The sequence below is a fragment of the Haliaeetus albicilla genome, chromosome 8, assembly GCF_947461875.1.
Source record: "Haliaeetus albicilla chromosome 8, bHalAlb1.1, whole genome shotgun sequence".
Classification (NCBI taxonomy): domain Eukaryota; kingdom Metazoa; phylum Chordata; class Aves; order Accipitriformes; family Accipitridae; genus Haliaeetus; species Haliaeetus albicilla.
Window position 1 is genome coordinate 40,824 of NC_091490.1, and position 21,932 is coordinate 62,755.

General features: G+C 37.3%; 1 protein-coding gene across 5 annotated transcripts in view; it reads right to left on the bottom strand.

The window, feature by feature from the left end:
* Positions 1 to 1,046: 1,046 nt before the first annotated feature.
* Positions 1,047 to 21,932, bottom strand: part of MSH4 (mutS homolog 4) — a 35,606-nt gene continuing 14,720 nt past the window's right edge. For 2 of the 5 annotated variants that reach the window (XM_009921466.2, XM_069788367.1), the window contains 14 exons: positions 21,210 to 21,382; positions 20,359 to 20,426; positions 16,071 to 16,145; positions 15,585 to 15,649; positions 14,291 to 14,460; positions 11,393 to 11,529; positions 10,856 to 10,959; positions 9,899 to 10,023; positions 7,899 to 8,099; positions 6,558 to 6,676; positions 5,878 to 6,006; positions 4,276 to 4,450; positions 2,522 to 2,610; positions 1,048 to 2,175 (listed from right to left, as the gene is read on the bottom strand). In XM_009921466.2, coding sequence (XP_009919768.2) covers positions 1,990 to 2,175; positions 2,522 to 2,610; positions 4,276 to 4,450; positions 5,878 to 6,006; positions 6,558 to 6,676; positions 7,899 to 8,099; positions 9,899 to 10,023; positions 10,856 to 10,959; positions 11,393 to 11,529; positions 14,291 to 14,460; positions 15,585 to 15,649; positions 16,071 to 16,145; positions 20,359 to 20,426; positions 21,210 to 21,382 — 1,816 coding nt within the window. In that variant the 3' untranslated portion in view covers positions 1,048 to 1,989. Of the gene's footprint in view, positions 2,176 to 2,521; positions 2,611 to 4,275; positions 4,451 to 5,877; positions 6,007 to 6,557; positions 6,677 to 7,898; positions 8,100 to 9,898; positions 10,024 to 10,855; positions 10,960 to 11,392; positions 11,530 to 14,290; positions 14,461 to 15,584; positions 15,650 to 16,070; positions 16,146 to 20,358; positions 20,427 to 21,209; positions 21,383 to 21,932 lie in introns of all 5 variants that reach the window. The other 3 variants (XM_069788363.1, XM_069788365.1, XM_069788366.1) reach the window with 3 other exon arrangements.

Sequence of the window (21,932 nt, forward strand, 5' to 3'; positions counted from 1 at the left end):
CCCCCCGCCCGCGCCTACAGCCTCGGCGGTTGCAGCCGTAGTGCCAGTGCCCGTCCCAGCTGGCGGTTGATGCTCAGCGGCGGCTCCGCCGTCCCACACCAGCTCGGGCGCGCCCTCCCCGGCCAGAGCAGCCCCCCACCCCCGCTTCCCTGACAGAGCGCGGCCGCCCCGGCCAGAGCGGCCCCCCACCCCCGCTTCCCTGACAGAGCGCGGCCGCCCCGGCCAGAGCGGCCCCCCACCCCCGCTTCCCTGACAGAGCGCGGCCGCCCCGGCCAGAGCGGCCCCCCACCCCCGCTTCCCTGACAGAGCGCGGCCGCCTCCGCCTCGCAGCGGCAGCCCGTGGAACACAGAGGCCGTCGCCATCAGCCGCACCGGCCAGGCACCTTTCCTGCCCAACCCCCGGCCTACAGCTGCGGCCCATGGGGAACGCGGGGCCGTGGCCACCAGCCCCCAAAGAGACAACCAGGTCTGCTGGGGCAGCAGAGGCGCATCCCAGATCCTGACAGCAGCTTGCTGAAAGCTAAAGGAAGAGCTCAGGGGTGCACAAAGAGGGAAGAGTATTAAGGGGACAAGAGAACAGATGCAGAGCTCTTGGGGTGCAATAAAAGGAAAACCAAGACAAGATCAGGGGATGACAAGGGCAGACAGAAGACTCTGGGTGCACAAGGCAAAGGGAGAGCCCTGCTATGCATGGAAAGAGAAACAGCTGACCTTGAAGCACACCAAAAAGCACCGGGAAAACTCTGGCACGGGAGACAGCTAAACAGAAAACTTTGTGGCACACTGCAAGACAAACACAGGGCTCAGGGGCACACAGAAAGGCATATGGAGGACTCTGGAACAACTCAAAATGTGAACTGATGGATTCAGCGGGCGAACGGAAGGCTCTGGGGCACATCAAGCTACAAATGAAGGGCAAGGGAAATCCCCTGCAGCCCTGTGAAGAGCACTGGGGTTCTCCAGGAAGCCCCAGGGATCCAAAGACATCTGAAAGACCTTGGGACCAGCCCCCACCACCTCAGACACCATGGGTACCCCCTTCCCGTGGCACTGTCCTCAGGCACGTTTTACTAAGGAAATACATAGTATAACTATACATAAAAATATATTTGTTGTTATAAACTAGATATTGCACTGTTGTAGATATTGCACTGTTGTGTATTACCCATTTTATAGATATATGCATAATAAATTTTATATATACACACACACACATATATATAAAATAGAAATATATAAGAACTCTTGGCCAAAGTTGGTTAGAAGGAAGTGAGGAAAGATAAATTCCTTCAAGCGGGAATACATGGCTGCAGTCACTCAATGAAGTTGTACTAAAAAAAAAATCAATGAAGAAGGATATTAAACTTTTTGTTGATTTCCTGTTAGTCACTTTCTAAACAAAAAATGATCAACAGTGTCAATACCAGAGTAATTTGCTATTACTGTGTTACAAAAAAGCTCTGGCTGCCCAGTTCTCGAAAGGAAGCAGTCCTGGACTGCCTACATTATGTTGCATTAAGCATAATGACTGAGAGCTAGCACCCTTCTTGAGCAGGGAACAACAGGATTTATGGATGCACGTTCAACAGTACAAATAGAGCCTGCCTATGCAAGACAAGTGGACCATCTGTTTTAAAGACTGCTTTTTGTTAGGCAAGATCTTTAGTATCAGATGCAAGAGCTATAATACCAGATATATCTTATAGAAAATACAAAATTTTATACAACTTTTTTGTCTCTAAAATAATGGAAGGGATATAGTTCATTATCAAAAAGAATTGTGTTCCTCATAGACAGTAAATGCTTTTATTTCAGGTATGTTTGGGGGAAAAAAAACTGTGAAAGATATGGTCTTTCAGTAGTGAATATGATTTAGACTAAGAATTAAGAATTTAAAAACATGTGAAAAGCAGTGTTTTCTAATACTATGGAAAAAACCCAAAATCATCTTGCAGTCATAAAAATTAGAGTAACAGCCTATGTTACACATTACTGTTGCTCATCATTTTGTCTGGGTACAGGACAGCTGGCTTCGTACTTTTTCTTCAAGCCTTTCAAATATATACGCAAACTGTCTGGATCCAGTCGAGAATTTCTGGCAGTCTGAACCAATCTCATTGCTAAATGGTATACAGCTCTCTGTTTCATCATCTCAGGAGTGCTTTGCTGCCTGTGCTGTTCTTAAAAACATACACATGCATTAAAATACAAAACTGATTATGTTCTATTATTAAAATACTAATATTAGCTATTTTCCAGCCTGTTCCTGATCTCCTGATTCTTGGTTTGTACACCAACATTACATGCAATACTCCTTAACCCTAAGGACTGCTTTGTGTTGTCACCTAACAGGGACCTTCAGCATAATCTTTTATAACTGGTTCCAGAAATACAAATTTTAATGAAATCTGTTTTCATAAAACCATAGGCAGTGCTCATCCTATATCCTTTCAGAAACTGAAAATATATTTCCATTTTATAAAAACTGTGAATTACAGTATTATAATTTTCTACTACATACCAAAATTTGTTTTGCAATATGATTTGTGATTTCCTTTGCATCCAAAATTACCGATAATGGTAGGGAAGAAACTTCTGCAGCTTTTAATCCTAAACATATAAAACATAAATCAGGATTTTTTATATAATTTTTCTTCCTACCTTCCACACTATGTCTGCCAGAATTAACTTAGCCTGGTTTTTTTAAAGGGTGAAGTTTTCATTTTTATTAAAATAATTTTGATATACATTTTCTCTTTGTGTCTCTTTTTCATTTTTTTTTAAATGAACAATATGGGTTTGAGAGTTACAAAAGAAAATGTCTACTTTGTTGTAATGCTACCTCTAAGATACACTTCCAGGTGAAGTTACTGCTGGTAATATTGTAACTTGGCAGGATGAGACACATTAGGGGTTAAAGGAAAAAAATGGCATAGTGGTGTTAACAGCTTCTGTTTAGTTTTTTAATTTGGTAGGCCAGAAAATACTGAGGTTGTGCTAAATGCACTCTCCATTAAATCCAGACATCCAGTGGATATGGATGTCAAGTTCCAACTGCTACTCTGTTGCCAGTAGCCAAACTGCCAGATACTCAGGGTAAGAAAGAGATGTAAAATATTTTCTTCTGCCCTAACATGATTTTTTCCTTTGCCTGTGGCTGTTCTGAGAAAATTCCGTGCTTCATTGGGTGCTTTAATACTGTAGGGTTAAAAACAAAAAAAGGGTTAAGAAGAGCCCTTGCACTCTTTCTTAGAATGTAACTTTGCTCAAGTAAGGTAAAGCCAAGACACCAACACTGAGTTACTAAAGGTTTCCTGTTCTCTGAGAATACTCTCTAAACATACGATTTTTCTGCGTTAGTGGTGGCGTAGCATCCGAAATTGAGCTTGTGCTGCCAAAGATAAAGAAACTTATTCCAAAATTCTGATAAAGAAATGTTTTAAGTCCAATTAATTGAAGCTTGACTGGAATAATTTGTAGTCTTCAGTTACCACTAGCTTGCACAAGTCAAGTGTAGCTAATTTCCTATTGATTAAATGTCACCTAAATCAAGGATCCAACTTCAGAATCTAGTATTTGGAAACATGTGGATTTCTGTAACTCTTTAAAACAGGTAGCTATGCCTTACTGTCACTCACTGATTTATTGACTCATAATCCATCCACCAGTACAGTCTTCAGTATGATTTATTCTAAAATTAACCCACTTTCCTGAGAACACTGATGCTTTAGTGGAACCTCTCAAAATAGCCTTAGGCTGAGACACAGTAAAATTCCTGTCCTTTTTCAAAGAAACTTGATTCCTTTTTGCTAATCAAAAAGGGCCAAGCTGCTATTTAACTGATATATTATTACTTATGGCAGACATAGAAGAGAGTTTTGCATAACACAAACCTCAGCATTCACAGCTTTTAAGTCTCTCCAGAACTTTCACTCGCTTCCATCAGCAGAGATTAAATCAGCTCAAGTGCTTCGTGCTCAGAATGGCTCATCTTGTTCAAACAGAGGTGAATCAAGTAGGTACCGACATTACTAAAATTTTTTTTCACTATGAAATTTCATGTAAGTTCTTCATACTACCCCAAACTACTATCTCACTACATGGTTACTTAAAGCACAAGTATTTGGAATATATTACAGATCTGCAGTTGTTACTCCATGAGAGACAAATAAACTCAGCAGATATCTGTCAGCAGAAAAATAGTTAGATGCCTAATAACTGAAATAGTATCCTATATAATCTGTACTAAGTTAAAGTCATTTTGGAATCCATTACCGTAGTTCTTTTCCTCTGTATATCCTTTAGAGAGTGTGTAAGTGTAAGCAATTTTCTCCTTATTTCCAGCACTGCTTCTCATATGTTGCACTTCAAAATGGTAATTTTCCACATTGGGATACAAAGCATCTATATGACACAGTTCCAGGAAATGTGTAGCAAACAATGTAAACGCCTAAATAAGGAAACAAGAAAGAAAATCTATTTTGGAAATGATCCTGGAATAAATGACAATAAATAGGAAAAAATAAATGATGTCACAGATGTCCAGGTTTTCCTCCAAAACATTGAAAAGCTGTCTTTAAATTACTAAAGCAAATTAAAATCTTTAAGCATTGAGTTCTACCACTGGCAAGGTTATCTTTCCCAACTGGGGGTTCTCCCACTCCTTTCTCAATAGAAGGAAAAGCATATCAGGAGTAACAGGCAATCCATGATGCCTGCAAAATTTGACTAGGGCTAATTTGAATGATTGTCAAATAGTTGCCTTACTCGCAAGGAATGTTCTGCCAAAAGTACAAGCTATAGAAAATATCTGAGCTTTTGAAATCAAACCACAAAAGTACTCCGAGTAAATTCTGATGAGAAACTGAACACCTACACGCTTATTTCAAAAAGCTGACAACAACCTGAGGTTTGTGATGTAACTGGTAATAGAGGTGAAACTTCCAACCCCTCTAAAACCATCTTCCACTTTTCTAAACAATCTCTAATTTCTGTGACCAATTCATAAGTTGTATAGAACTACCACTGTATTTTGGAAGGGTAACAGCCAGGTAAACAGGTTCACCTTTAACATTCAAGCATACAAAGCTGTACAGAAATAGGTGATCAGCGCACTGGTTTTGGCTGGGCTAGAGTTAATTTGCTCACAGTAGCCTGTATGGTGCTACGTTTTGGATTTGTGACCAAAACAGTGTTGGTAACATGCCCATGTTTTAGCTATTGCTAAGCAGTGTTTGCGCAGCGTCAAGGCCTTTCCTGCTTCTCACCCAGCCCCACCAGCAAGTAGGCTGGGGGTGCACAAGAAGTTGGGAAGGGACACAGCCAGGACAGCTGACCCCAACTGACCATATTCCAGACCATATGATGCAGCAATAAAAGCTGCAGAGAGGAAGGAGAAAGGAGGGATGTTCAGAGCTGTGGTGTTTGTCTTGCAAGTAACCATCACGTGTGATGAAGCCCTGCTTTCCTGGAGATGGCTGAACACCTGCCTGCCAACGGCAAGTGGTGAATGAATTCCTTGTTTTGCTTTGCTTGTGTGCGCGGCTTTGTTTTACTGTCTTTATCTAAGCCCGCAAGTTTTTGCAGTTTTACCCTTCCAATTCTTTTCCCCCATCTCACTGTGGGGGAGTGAGTGAGCAGCTGGGTGGCGTTCTGCTGCCTACTGGGGTTAAATCCAACAACCAGTGAACAGAAGCGCAGTTTACATCAGCATTTTTTCTCTATCACTAATTCTTACTATTCACCAGTTATGAAAAATATCATATTTAGGCAAGAAATCTCTACAAAAATGAAGTTAAATTATGAGAAAATACTGTATTGACTTTCAGTAGGACAAAATAATTATAAGGTTTAATTTTTTTTTCAAAACAGAATTACCTTTAAATTCAACAGATATTCACAGGCAGCATAACAAATGCCAATACCTTCTTCAGCACTGGTACCTCTGCCGAGTTCATCAATTATGATGAGTGATTTTTCATTAGCATTTTGTATGATGTATGTTATCTAGGAAAATATTTAATGTGTTATCTTTCCCATAAATGCATTTTTTTAAAACCCTAATAGGAATACTGCTGCTAATAGGACTACTTTGTGCTATTCAGATGAAACTTAATGCAGAAATTTTAAAAAGTCTTGTCAAATCCACAAATTTTACCTTTTCACAGCTTTCAAATAGCTGTCAATTCTAATCAAAGACTCATATTACAGCACTCTTTCTCTTTTCCATTGAACATATCACATTCCCTCAAAATCCTGTCAGTTTGGGAGAGGAAACTGAGAGGGCTCAGGCTTCTACAAATAATCACTTCAGGTCTAAGAAATAACAAAATGTTGAAACTACTATCCAATAGAGCACTGATTTTTACTCATACTGGGATATATTTTTATTTAAGATATGCCTGGTTTTCTGTAGTTTATCATCAAGTTAACAGATGAAAGCTGAATTTTTGACTACTTTTCAAAGTACACTCTTTCTGTGAAAATATACTAGTACAATTTCTATTAGCTTAACAGTAAAAATGGGCCTTGGACCCTGGATTAGCTATGTTTAATACCTCTTTCATTTCCTTCATGAATGTTGATGCATTTGTTTCTATATCATCATCCATACCTACTCTGGTAAAAATTTGCTTTGCAATTCGAAAAGAACAATACTCTGCTGGGACGTAGGAACCTACAAAACAAGTAAAATACAAGTCTTCTCGTATCAGTGTGACAAATGCCCATTTTCCTGAATACGTCAGTGGGGAAACAAAAATAACAGTTTTACATTTGGTCTTTATGCACTGCAGAGAATGCATCTTATTCTATAAAGTTTCCTAAGATTGTGTTCTACCGTTACTTTATAAGAAAAAATTATTATATAGCTACCATAATTAAAGAAGCTTATCAGTAAAACCTTAAGAAATCATATGCCTGAAGCTGTGTGTCATCTAAAGGGATGCAAAAGTGAGAATAAACACTAGGATCAACCTACATTTCTGTAGCCATTGAGTTACTAATCCCAAGGAATCTTAGTTTCCCAAAAACAAGATTATATTGCCTTTATCAGACTTTGAGGCTTATTAGTTTTAATGAAGAGAAAAGAACAGGAAACCTGCCAGAAGACTTTACAGTCCCCTTTACTCACATTAAAACTCAAGTTTTTGAGAGCAATTCCTGAAGAACTGGCAGTTGTTGGGGACTGGACCCACAAACACACGGTGGATAAATTTTCTTCTTCAGTGCCAGGTAGTTTCATTCTAGTAGATTTAGGGCCAGCCTACTAAGGTCTTTCTCCTGTGCTACCAGCCTTACCTTTATCTTTAAGGTAAAAATCATGAGGAATTCCCAAGTATAGGGATGAGTCTCCGTTAGACTTTACAAATATTTGTTTTGCTTTTACAAATTAGTGATAGAACCTTGCAGTATTTATTACTACTTTTATTTGAAGTAGTTGATTATTTATCTGTTAGTTCTACTTGGCTGTAAGCATGTTTCTCTACATAACTGAGGTATGCTCAAGTTCATCTGTTCCTTTTGGGTGACAAATACATATGTGGCCCGATGGGCATACTTCAAGGATACTCACTATCAATCTAGCAAAAAGTGCTAGATTGGGTTAAGGTGCTCCAAAGAATTAAAGCATACAACTGTGCTTTTCCTGAAGACAGACTGGGGAGGCTTCCAGATACACAGACCAGGCCCCAAATGTTTCCAATGGCAGACCCAAAACCTTGCAGTGGCCTCTGTCAGCAGCACAAGAGCTAGTAGGAGCGAACAGACTAAAAATTACCTGTTACTATTTAGACAAAATCTTATTCTAGAATCCAAATCATTCAACTTCATAAATATTTTTAACTAGAAAACAATAAATGTGCTGCAGAAGGTTCCTAAGACAGTACATTCTTACTCACCAATCTGTGCCATAATTTGACAGAGAGCAATCTGTTTTAGGTATGTTGATTTTCCACTCATATTTGGTCCTGTAATAATGACAAAATTGTTACCCTCTGTCAGGTATGTGTTGTTAGATACAGGTTTTTCCATAGCTATCTTTTCAAGAATGGGATGCCAACCCTGCTTGATCGCTAAAGTATCCGTAAATTCTGGACGAACTAAATGAGAAAAAAGATATAAAACACTGCAGAGTTAGTGTGGAAACCTTCATGTTATTAAACTACTGCATTTTGAAATAAAGTAATTCTTGCAGAGCAGAAGTCAAACTTTGTGGTCCTGATTCCCTAATTTCTACTTTCCTGTAGTGAACAAGCCTAACATGCAGCAGTTGGGAAGAATTACCAGCCACCTTCAGGTATAGATTCTGATTGTCATGCAAGTCTTCATGATTTATTACTACAAAAAGAATCCCATAACTAACACTTAATTTCTAAATTAGCATTCTGTGTTTGTGTTCTTCAGTAAGTAGGGTTGGACTCCAGTAATAAAGAAAAATACAAAGAACAAAACTTAAGAAGTAATTAAAACAGAAAATCTGAAAGCCAGTTTCACAGATAATATATTTTTAATAATTTATTTTTGTACTGCTATGAGCATATAAAGTACAGGGGTCATGAACTCTGTTACTACTACGTATGTGCCTTATTATGTAAGCACAGGAAACAAGGAAGTAGCACTCCTTCTATTTTTGTTATATTTTATCATATTGATTATTTGGGTGTATACTATGCCTACATAGATCCATTTGATACTGGGACTATCTGTACGTATTTCTGTCAGAATACAGTTCTTTTCTGAACCTATTCCTTATGCCTCCTTTTTGTCTACCTCAATAGCAGTACCCCAGGCTAACAAAGAAGCACTGTTAAATTTGGTGGTCTGTTTAAATGGAGCAGCCTTCAAGAAAGAAGTGCCAACACAGTTTTTCAGTTTTAAACATTGGGGAACTCTAACTACCTGGTGTAGGTTTTAGTCATTTGATGATTTAGATGAGAGAATCAAATGGCAAAGGGGACCAAAAGCTACAAATGACAGTCCATTTCTTTTGGTGGATACCCATTCATTCCTGCCTGTGCAAAACTGCAGGTGTAGATTTATGGGAGAAGCTAAGTGGCTTTGGTCTTATTATTACTGCTAAAGAAAACTTGTGCTCCAATTCATTTGGCGGGAAAAGGTTGTGATGCCTCAAGCATATCACTTACTGTTCAGTTACATATCAATTAATGTGCTATGACTGGAATCATCAGCACATAGAGATTCACAGTCCATACTGCAAAGTAAACTGATGCTGCTCATGATCTGGAAATTACATAGCAGCATCAGTAATGATGAGCTAATACATCTGAGATGGCTTCCAGACCTGATTTAGTATCTACACTATATTGTACTCTAGATAAGTATCTCAGGTCAACATTAATTGAAGACAATGTGCTCATCTATACAATGTAGAACGGGGCTAGGGAAGCAGGATGAACCATATGCAGGTAAGCACGTGATCCTGGATTCCTTAGAAGACTCTACTTCCAAAAGTGTCTGAAAGTGCCACAGAAATTGAAGCAGATAAACAAAGGTAGCCACATATTTTGTTTCATGGTATATACTTAATGTTGATCAGCTTATATTATCTTGTGCCCTTTCAGAACAGAAGTGTAGATTCAGAATGTTCACAGTCTTTGTGCTTTTGAATAGAACATGCTTAAACTGGCTATCTTAAAAAGACCGGCTGTGAAAGCTTACAGCAGCTAAATGGCAGAATGTAATTTCAATGAATGGAAAGAGAAAGAACATCAGCACAAAACTGGCAAGGATAGACCAGAGGCACTCACCTAAAGCCTACTGAGACCCAGAAAAATAAATGATGTGGGCTTAGCAATTGGAGAACCAGACAAACAGCCTGGATATTCTCCAACAGGAGGGTCATTATATGGCCCACAATGGAATCAAAGAAAAAACTTACCATAATCAGAAAGAGTGCAGGCATGGGCAAATGAAAGCAGCATATCCAGCATTGAGACAATGTCAGACAGCTTGTATAGGCAATGAATGTGTTCATAGATCTCACTCAGTAGTTTACACACTATTCTGAAATAAGACACTGATTTAGTTGCTGCACGGTACATACTGTCACTTTATACAACTTACAGAAATAAAGCAAGTTAATAAAGTTCATACTGCATATATTAGGATAGGAGGTTACTCATAAAATGCAATCATCTCTGCCAGAAGCAAGCAAATGTATAAATTTCTTGGAAGCAATTTAAGATCTTATACCATCATCTCAGATCAAATTCTGCTATCAGACACAAGACACAGCTCAAATACCAACAGCTCATAAGAAAGCTTCACAAAGAAAATGAACTAAAAATATAGCTATGCAATCAAGTATGTTTTATTAACACATCAAATGTGACTCGAACTCCCTTAGGCCTTCATGTTAATAGAAACCCCACACGGTTTCTAGAAAGAATTTGCATTAAAGGGACATGCAACATTACACTAGTAAGTCTTCTGAAATAGACAGCAGAGCAACATGACATGCAGCAACAACAAAATACAGAAATATACAGTTCTACTGTAAATGCAAGGAAATTATTAGAAGTAATGATTCTGTATTACAAAACTAATGCATTCATTGTGTCATTTTGTGTAGATAATTCACTCATAAAAATTTAGCAAATATGACGGCCACCCTTATTAATAAATGCCTATCTATTTTTAATGACCTTTAATACAATACACACTTTGTGGGGTTTTTTTTGTCGCAGGAAGTACACTTAATCGGTTTCACTTTGAATTATATCTGTAAGTAGCCATAACTTAACAGAAATATAGCTTTAAGAAAACACATAATTAGCTGTTAACTGGACAAAACAAATGTAGTTAGCAAATATTAAATAGTTTTAAATGGTCTTACAAGTAGGTCATGTGATATATTTCTCTCAAGGACTCCTGACATCTTTCATTCATTTTTATTAAATCTGCTGAAGTGAAGCTATATGTGTTTTTCATTTTAGTGATCTACAGGGAATTCAAACCAACAATAAGAACTTGCCATATTATCAGAAACAAAAATAGTTTCTAAAAAGAAAACCAGTAACAATACGGGGGGGAAAAAGCAGAAAAACAGTGCCTGGTTTCATTTTTCCCATATAGATTTCTATGAAAAATCCATATAAAAGAATGGAGTTATCAGCAAGATATATGACTTTATATTTACACACAATGTAATTGTATGTAATTGCACACTGCTGACTACATTAAGTATAACTAGAAATAGGGCAGTTATAAAAACATACCAATTATACCTTCATTTACTTCTAGATATCTTCACTGAAATTATTTTAATTGTTGCTTAAATTACTGTATAATGTGTACTTTATTCATGTCCTAAACATTTCATATACATTAAGTATACAAACATATTATGAAAAAACATATCTAGTACAGATACCTTTGTAAATTCTGAAGGAAGTTGGCCATTGGGTAATGTTGAACAATCAACATTCATCTGGATAAAAAATCCACGAGTAGAGCTGAAACTTGTTTTCAATGGTAGGTTGTACTTTTCTGCAAGTTGTGTTATCATACCTACATACCACAAATAAAGATTCGACCCAAATTACATACATGCACATGCATGCCACACATACACGTTTGTGTTGATACAAAGACGCATACTGTTAATGTGATTTATAGGTGTTGAATGTCTCAGGTAAGTAATATGACAAGAAACCTTAGAAGTGGGTCTCCAGGGAGTTATTTAAGTAACGTATTAATGTAACAAATCTGGCTGTATAAAGCTATTGGGGAAAAAATCAGATAAATTCGTGTGTTCTTTCAAGACAGTTCATGCATTTGACCAACTCCCAGGTGGGCCTAATTATGGAAAGGAAAGTTTGCTCAAGCACTTAGTGTCAGTGTCTAATCAGTAGACAGAATATGAACTGTAGACTAGGGACTCTCAGTTTTTAACCAGTCCATGATTCTAAGCAATCTTCTTTCCTCAGGCTCAGGGTAATGCTTTACATTTGTAATCGCCCCCCCTTAAATCCACCTGTTCCTAGCTGAGAAGATACCACATGGAGGAAACTGTTAGATGATAGAAGAATATATATGGTTAAATCATGCGAATTCTGAATACTGCAAAGAGGGTAATAGTGTAGTACTCCTGTGAGAAGAAAGGATGGAGCTACTTAGCAGCACTTCCCTGCTGCTCATTGCTCTAAGCTTGTCCACTCTCATGTTCTAACCATTCACAACATAGACTAGCAACTTAGGACGTTCTGGATATTGAATCACAGAACGGTTTAGGTTGGAAGGGACCTTTAAAGATCATCTAGTCCAACCCCCACTTTCATGGGCAGGGACATCTTTCACCAGATCTGGTTGCTCTAAGCCACACCCAGCCTGCCCGTGAACACTTCCAATGATGGGGCATCCTCAGCTTCTCTGGGCAACCCGTTCCAGTGCCTCACCACCCTCATCACAAAAAATTTCTTCCTTAGGTTGAACTTAAATCTACTCTCTTTCAGTTTAAAAGCATTGCCCCTTGTCCTGTCAATATAGGCTTTGGTAAAAAAGGTCTTTCTCCATCTTATAAACCCCTCTATATATTGAAAGGCCATAATAAAGTCTCCCTGGAGCCTTCTCTTCTCCAGGCTTAACAACCCCAACTCTCACAGCCTTTCTTCACAGGAGAGGTGTTCCAGCCCTCTGACCAGTTTTGTGGCCCTCCTCTGGACCCACTCTACAGGTCCATGTCCTTGTGCTGGAGACCCCAGAGCTGGATGCAGTACTCCGGGCAGGGTCTCACCAGAGCAGAATAGAGGGGGAGAATCACTTCCCTCGACCTGCTGGCCATGCTTCTTTTTAGGTAGGCCAGGATACAATTGGCTTTCTGGGCTGCAAGCACACATTGCCAGCTCATGTCCAATTTTTTGTCCACCAGTATCCCCAAGACCTTCTTTGCAATCTATTCATCCTCCAGCCTACACTGATACTGGGGATTGTGCTGACCCTAGGTGCAGGACCTTGCAACTTGGCCTTGTTGGACTTGCAAGAGGTTCACAGAGGTGCACTCCTCAAGCCTATCATGGTCCCTCTGGATGGCATCCCCTTCCTCTAGCAAATCAGCTGCACCACTCAGCTTGGTCTTGTCTGCAAATTTGCTGAGGGTGCACTCAATCCCACTGTCTATGTCATTGATGAAGATATTAAATAGTATTGGTCCTAGTACAGACCCTTGAGGGACACCACTTGTTACTGGTTTCCACTTGGACATTGAGCCATTGACTGTAACTCTTTGGATGCAGCCATCCAGCCAATTCCTTATCCATCTCATATCCATCTCTCATTCCTTTGTCAAACCCATCTCCCTCCAATTTAGCAACAAGGATGTTGTGGAGGACCATATCAAAGAGCTTACAGAAGTCCAGGTAGATTACATCAGTATTTCCGTCTTGGAGTCATTTAGAGTTTAATCCAGTAGAGAGGCAAAGAGAGAAGAATCCCTTCTGCAAGTATGTGGGCTACAGTGAAAATGGGCAAGGGGAACACATCTGTGCACACATTCTGGAATCCTAGCAGCTACCAAATTTTGGAAGGTTTAGGAAATAAAAAACAATAGCATCTGTTCTTTTCACTGTGTACTGCGTGGAATGTAAAACTAGAAGGAAACAGGAAGCTCACAATATATGACAGATGCTAAAGTTTCTGATGTTCTTTTAAGTTTCCAATTATATTGTAAAATAAGAAGGTGGTCCTTTAGCTAGAAATCAACATTTTATACTAAGAAAAAGGAGATCCATTCCAGAAGATAATCTTTTTTCTTCTATTTTGACTTCATGATAAACAAGAAGGTTACTAAAACACAGTAACAGACATTATGTTAAATTCCTTTTGTTCGTATTTTCCAACTCTTAGTAGCTTGGCTAAAAAGTAGTCCACGGATAGATCAAGACTGCTTAAAATATAAAGAACAAAGAAGTCAGAGAAGCTAAAACAAAGATTTACATGTTTTATGCAGAATGTTTTAGTTGGATTAATTCTGTTACGTTACTTTAACTGTTTTGTACTTCTAGAGGATAAGGAGCAACAGAGTTTTAAATACAGGAATCACAACGTAGTTCAACTTCATTAAAATAAAACTGAGTTTTTATCTACAAAAGGAGAATCTCAATATCTATCTCAAAAGTTACTTCAGTTACTTATCAGTGACAATCAGTTTATACTAATACGAAATACTTTTTACAAACGAGAAGGTTACAATACATATGATTACATGGCTTCTAGATGCCAGGTGCAACATACTTTGAACTCCAAATAAATAAAAATCTTGGTTTAGAAATACCTGCTATGTCATCAACAATTTCTGTGTATGTTCTACGAGCTATGTCAAGGAATTCATTGATGTTAGGCTTAACAGCATAACATTTCTGGGTCCTCATGCTCAGACATCCTTTTGTGTACCTTGTATCATCATTAATTACAGTTGTAATCTTTTCAAGTATAATTTGGAATCTGCAATATTAGTTGTATCGCTAATTAGCTACATAATACTTTATGATTTTTATTTGCAATATCATCCCAAAATTACAAATAAGAGTATTACACATAATTGAAACAGTTCTCTACTGTTAAAACCAAACACTAAATTTCATGTCTATTTTCACCTCAGAATGAAGTATGACCAAAGATATCATTCAAATCTTTGGGAGATAGAAATTATATCTCAAATACACAGGCAACAGTTGGTTTTTGCACTATTATAGGGACTCTAGGAAACCACTACTTCAGCCTTTTCAGAATTATTTCTAATGGAGTGCAGTTCATCAGCAACTGCAGTATCATAGCTAACTTTCTGGTTTTCTTTTTTCCCTGTTGTCCTGGTTTTGGCTGGGATAGAGTTAATTTTCTTTCTAGTAGCTGGTATAGTGTTATATTTTGGTTTCAGTATGAGACGAATGTTGATAACACACTGATGTTTTCAGTTGTTGCTAAGTGATGTTTAGGCCAAGTCAAGGATTTTTCAGCTTCTCATGCCCAGCCAGCAAGAAGGCTGGAGGGCCACAAGAAGTTGGGAGCAGACACAGCCAGGGCAGCTGACCCAAACTGGCCAAAGGGGTATTCCATACCATGTGATGTCATGCCCAGTATATAAACTGAGGGGAGTGGGCCTGGGGGGATTGCTGCTTAGGAACTAACTGGGCATCAGTCAGTGAGTGGTGAGCAACTGCATTGTGCATCACTTGTTCTGTATATTCCAATTCCTTTTATTATTATTGTCATTTTACTATTGTTATTATTATCATTGTTAGTTTCTTCCTTTCTGTTCTTCCTAAACTGTTCTTATCTCAACCCATGAGTTTTACTTGTTTTTTCTGATTCTCTCCTCCATCCCACTGTGAGGGAGGGAGTGAGTGAGGGCTGTGTGGTGCTTAGTTACTGGCTGGTGTTAGACCACAACACCTGCATTCGTTTGTTAGTTGAAAATCAGAATTTTTGACAATTAAAATCAGCTTTTAGGCAAAAGAATTGAGTGATACCTGTAACTACAAATAAGCAAAGATGCAACATCTTTAATCATACATTCTTAAGAAAGATGAGAGTTTCTAACACACTAGCTAAAATATTATAATACACACCTTGTATCTTCAAGGGAATTGCAATAAGCCTTTAGCAGTGGTGTGTTACAGCTTCTTAAAGCAGCCTGTTGAAGATTAAAATATGGACATGAACAGTTACTTCTGTTTTGTAGCCCTTTTAAAGGACTGAACGTTCTTAAGAGTCACTGAGGCTTACTAGCAGTTGCATAAGCAGCTTACAGAATCTGAGCAGGAGTTTCAGTTAAATGTTTGTTATAAAATCAATTACTTGGGTAATGGTAGGAATCCAGTTCTTAAAGAGTATTAGACTCAAATGCGTATTTTCAATTGGCTTAAGAATTAACAGATTAAGTTGGCGGTATTGCGTTCTGCAAGATATAAAGTAAAATAATTTTTTTTGTACTCAATGATCCTTATTGGTCCCTTCCAACTTGAGATATTCTATGAAATTTAACAAACTGCACTGTATAAAAATAAGGACAAAACAGTCTGTACTTTACAAAAAAAATGACAACAACAGCTTACTTTTAGAGGCTCCACAAGTTCTAGAGTATGCTTCAGGTAGATTAAATTAGTTATTTTTGATTCAGCAGTTTTAACCTGTTGAAAAGTTTTACAAATATTGGAGCTATTTGTATGTCTGCCTGTTTAAAAAAGTACTTATGAACTAGCAGAACGCGTACTGTTAACTGTAACAGGTTTATACTTTTAATGAAAACTGCTAAAATACTTTAAGCTCACTTTGACAACTTGATGCATAACTGCATAAAAAATGTCTACCTACATTTTACATTGCCTACCGTGATAGTTTGCCCCTCAGTAACTAATATTTTCATGTCTGCACTGATAACAATTGACTCTGAGAACACTCTAACCCAAGCCATGAAAACTTTGAATCTTCTACGTATACATAGCTCTATACAAGCTATACACAGCTTGTAGACTCTTTCAAAGTGAATACATTACGCATCATAATTAAGAAGCACAGCCCTTTTCATAAATGCTGTTAAACACAACATAACCCAATTTTGTTGACTTATCTTTGGTTAATGTATTTATATCCTTAAACATCTGCCCATGTAATTAAAAAAAAATCCAGTACGTTTAAAAATTTTGCTTGCAATAATGACTGCTCTTCAAAATGTTTTGTCCACATACACATTCTACCTTGTTTTGTATGCTCCACTGATCTTTATCATAAAGAATTTTGCTGCTGCTATTAGGGCACAGCATATGTACCACATAGCATATGCAGTACATATACACTGTGAGAGAGGATTTTAAGAAACTAACATAGATAAGCACATTGTTTCGTTTCTTAGAAAACCTAGTGTCAGTTTTCTACATGAACATAGGTGTATGACCCTGTGTGAAATCTCTTTTCATTCGTATATGATAACTCTTCACTCTTGTGGTAGAGGGCATCTCTTGCCTTATCTTACCTTCTATATAAAGTTTTTTTCTGTAAAAGATAGGACTAAACAATGCAAAATGTATGAATGGAAGAATCAGAATCTGCAAATAAACGTGGGGTCCAAGTCCCACAATGGAATCGGACATCAAAAGGACCGATAGGGTCATATGTGAAGAACTGGTATCTTGTAATGGAATGTACCTTTGCTAAAATAGTTCTTATAGGAACTTTAACTGAACTGGTGTTAAAACTGGATCTTTGTACCTGCTGCACTTTAGGGTCAAAGGGAGAAAATGAATGAATACAACCATAGTCGATAACTCTTCTACATAATGTTACTTCTTTATGATCCATTAATAACTAAAATGCAAGCCTATCCTTTACAGCATCTGAAATTAATTTGTCCACAGTCGCTCTGGTATGTAAAGCATGACAATTCAGAGAAGTGGTTGACTTTGGTTTTGTGCTAGAGACTTAAGTCCTACAGATTTAAGTGCTGTGTCAGTGGATCAGCCCTAGTTTAACTTTTCTATTTCCTGGAAATTCATTTAAACTAAAAATATTGGTACCTTCTCCCTGTGAGAAAATGAATCCATCTGTCACATACCTGGAACTTCAACAGGCACAGAATCTATTGAATTTGTTCTTCAGATGGGTGACCAAGTAATCCAGAGCAGGTGGTCCTCATTTCCACCAAAAGTTGGATGTTGATCCAACTTCTAAGGATCCTTCATGATTGAGGCAAGAGGGTCTTCTAAGGAAACCTGTTGTTTTTGGGTTTTTTTTGTCCAGATACCTTTAATTTGCTTATATATGCAGATTTTGTAAGAGGAAATACTTGATTTCACCAATGACATCATTTTTCAAGTAACACATCTCAGCAAGATTGTCAGTTGATGGTTCTCCTTACAATGACAGAATGCTCATGTTGAAAATACCACTCACACTTCTAGTGACTGAAACAAGGCTTTTCAGATAAGCACCTCATCTATTGACTGGTGGAACATTTTGCAATGAAAATTTTTATGGGGAGTGGCAGTGAAACATACTGAATGGGTTAATCTAGCCTTTGATTAAAGCAACTGAGTTAGCACTTGAATGAAAATGTCTGTTGCACAAATAGAAAGCTCTGCTATATTGGAGGCAGTCAAGATTCAAAACACTGCAGTTAAAGTTTGGTGTACATGATCCTATGTATACATAAAGGCATCCAGTATGACAGTTTTAGTCATACAGCTGATCTTTCATTCATGTTACAGATCTCTACAAGGAAGCCTGGGAGCAATAAACATTCAGCTTTTTGGGTATGTCATTAAAGAAATTTGTCTGCACTTATTACAGTTCTGCTGGAGTCTGCACCTGGTTTCTTTAAGTGGCATTAGACAAGTAATTTATCTAAGCAGGTAAGTCAGCACGTGAGAAGACACTGAGAGGTGAAAGAGTTGTTAAATATCTATGGTGCTGGCATACCAGCATAAACACAGGCAAGTGTAAGCTTCAAAAGCATTGGCAGAAATATCCTACTCAAGTACAGTAGGCAAATATAACTTATAATGGAATGGTTAAAATATGCTTAGTAGAAAAAAGTTGAGGTTCAGTAATGTCAAGCTCACTATGGTTAACCGTTGTGTCTGGTCTCAATCGAGATCCAGTAGTAAGCTACAGGTATTTAACCTGTTTTGATACCTGTATTGCATGTGTTAACGTACAGATTGATATACAAGTCAGAGACTGATGAAAAAAAAAAAAAAATTTCTTTGAAACATGTTAATAGTCACTAGTGGGGAGAGAGCTTTTATATCCCCTTCAGCAATTTTTGTTTACAAAATAGCCAAGAACAGGAGTTGACCTCCCATCTAACAATGACACATTAGCACACTGAAGGAAGAGAAACCTTAATTAATCACAACTATCTCCTGGTTAAAAATGTTACAGCATGAGTTTCAAGGCAAAAGATTAAATCTGTCTTGAGCTCCTAGAAGACTTCAAAGGGGAAATTCGCTACAAATACTGAGGAGGAAAGCAGGGTTCTAAGGAACTTGAATCTGAAGGTATATTCAGTAATTCTCCCAAAGGTGATCTGTCACGGAAGCCTTCTCTGTTGGTCAAGTTCCTGAATGCACTCTAATGGATGCAACATGAGGCCTAAGGTGCTCACGCAGACTGAAACCATGGCTGCCACTGTCAAGTGGATAAGGGATAAAATACCTTAATGCTGAAGCCTTCACATAAGCAGATAAAGTACTGCTTGTCTTTCAACTGAACTATGTTGTTGTAAGCATTTATAGCTTTATTGTCTAGTTATGCTTCTATGAATAAATGCTTTTATCTGCATTTCATTTTGGTCCGCCTTGTAAAATGTGTGATTTAAGGTAACAGATAAGAGCAGGGCACTCTTTTAATCCACAACACAGGACCCTGAGAAAACTTAAGAGTAATCAGTTCTCCAAGACATTACTTATTCCTTGCATTCAAAGGTTAACAGAGAAGCATGGGTCAAGTTGAGAACTGGATGCAGAAGGGACTTCCAGACGGTATTCATAACCTAGATCTCTCTCTCTCTGTGCTTGAGACGTAAGGTTCTCTGCTTATGAGAACAGTCAGTGTAACGGAAACTTCCGTCTCATTTGGTACTGCTTATGCTGTGGAAGCAAGTATATTGTTTTCTGTCAGGTGGTTGTTGTTCAGAGGAAACACTTAACTCCTGCATGAAAAAGTTGCGCTTAGCTTATATGTCTGTATCTTGGAAATGAACAGGTAAGTCCCACTTCTGGCTTTGTATGTTTACACAATTGACTTAGTAATTGAATACAGATTTAAGTTTGTCTGTATTACAAGCACAGCTGAGCAAAGTCAGAGTGCTTCTTAAGAGCCTTTTTCAAAATAATTTTTCAGGCAATAAACACTGACTTCTATTAATTTGTCTTACATGAAAACTAAGAAATTATTTAATTTCTAGTAAGAAAGATGCTTAATTTTCTTTAGGCTATCAAAAATTGCATTAACCTCCAAAACCAAGAGAGTAAATTTGTTATACACTTTTTCCTTTTATGCTGATGTGACGAAAATTCCTCTCTCTCATTCCAGTACTGTTGAATAGGATGTACACTTATGAAGAATAAAGGTGGGGAGTGATGAAAAAGTAAACATTTTTGGAAGTCAATTTGCATAAATTAAGATAAATGCAATATTGAAGCAAACCCAAATTTTTCTAACATTCTCCTATGAGAATCTTCTACTGCTGTAAAGATACATTCTCCATCTACGATAACAATATTCCATGTCTTTTTAAGGTACAGACTTTTTCTTATCATATCATGCTTATTTCTAGATATCACATTTATATATTGCATGTTATAGCCAGATAACTGATCATCTAAGGTATATTTCAAAACATACTGTATCCTGCTTTGGAATTTGTACCAAAACTGAAAGTAGTTGTTCTGTATCCAGGAATTTTGAGATAACTGTAAAACAAAAGTAAACAGATCAGAAACTGAACTGAAATTGTAATAAAATCTTTTTTTTTAATGCACATAATTACTTAGTGATACTTATGCTAATCTTTTTCTTTCATTCTATCTTCAAAAATTATTTACTAGGGAAAAAAGCAGGTTAAAAATAGCTATCTACATTATTTTGTCATAGCTATACTTACTACACCTAAGCATGCAGTGATAATTGTAGAGGTGGACATATCAATTCAGCAATATTCTTTATTAGGTTGAATCATATTTCTCTTGTGATAACGATTAAGATTACACAATCCAACTTCAGGTGGACTAACTCATACTCTGGTATTGTTGGTTTTTTTTTTTTACATTTGTCTGGACCACTATGTTTTATGGAGCAACAGAAAAAGATATGCATACACAACAAATACTACATCAGCGATGCCTTTATTTGGTTTTAATATATACATTATGCGTATTTGTATACTTCCAACATAGTGCGTATCTAGCCATAGAAGTAAAGAGGACAAACTCAAATTGTTTGAAAAAGCTATTGGCTCACTGACTTCTATCCACTTTATCAGATAAATTAACTTTTCTTAGCAAAATACTTGAGAAAAATATCACTATCATAATGAAGATTACTTCAAAAATTAAGTGTCCACTATATAAGTGTCACCAAACAAATCATTAAAAAAATACTTTTCAAACATATTGAGTCACACTGTATACTTTCATAGATTAGAAAAAATGTTTAAAAAGAAATATAATACTATGTATTAAAAAATAAACTACTACCTGCTTGAAGACCAAAAAAGAACTCCTCATCCTGGAGTAATTCCTGAACACAGTCCAGTCTCGTGTTAATTGTTTCGGCATCAACTAGTGGCTCCAGGATATTGGATCTAAGTCTTCTACTTCCACCTGGAGTTTTAGTGTAATTTAGGATGCCAAAAAGCGTGTGACCATTCCTTTGAAAACAAAACAGATGTGAAGAATACACTCACAAAAATAAAGATGGTAAATGTCAAGTGATATTTCCAGGTAAGAGTATCCTACAAATTTGAGGCATGCTTTTGGGATGCTTAGTACCTCTCTATTTGCCATGTATATTATATGAACTACAGCAGTTTAGAAAGTCAGGTAATTTAATATTAGTCCTCATTATATCATTTTCCAAAGTATAGAGATACATTTGTACTCCATATTTTTCTAATTTTTTGTAGTAGTATTCCATTCCTACTGCAGTAGTTCAAGTTCATATTTTTCCTCTCAATTGAACTAATTAAAAACAAACAAACGCTACAAAAGGAGACAAATTATAATCTGAGATCAAATACTAATCAGAACATTTTCACTAAAATACCTTTCTGAAAATGTTTTAAAATACTTAGGAGTCCAAGAGAGAAATAAGCTTTGATTTTATTTTTTTAAAGGACTGACAGTCAATACAGGAGAAAAATAACATGCTTATGATTTCTAAATATTGTTTTCATGTTCATGGCTTTTTCGTGTTACACA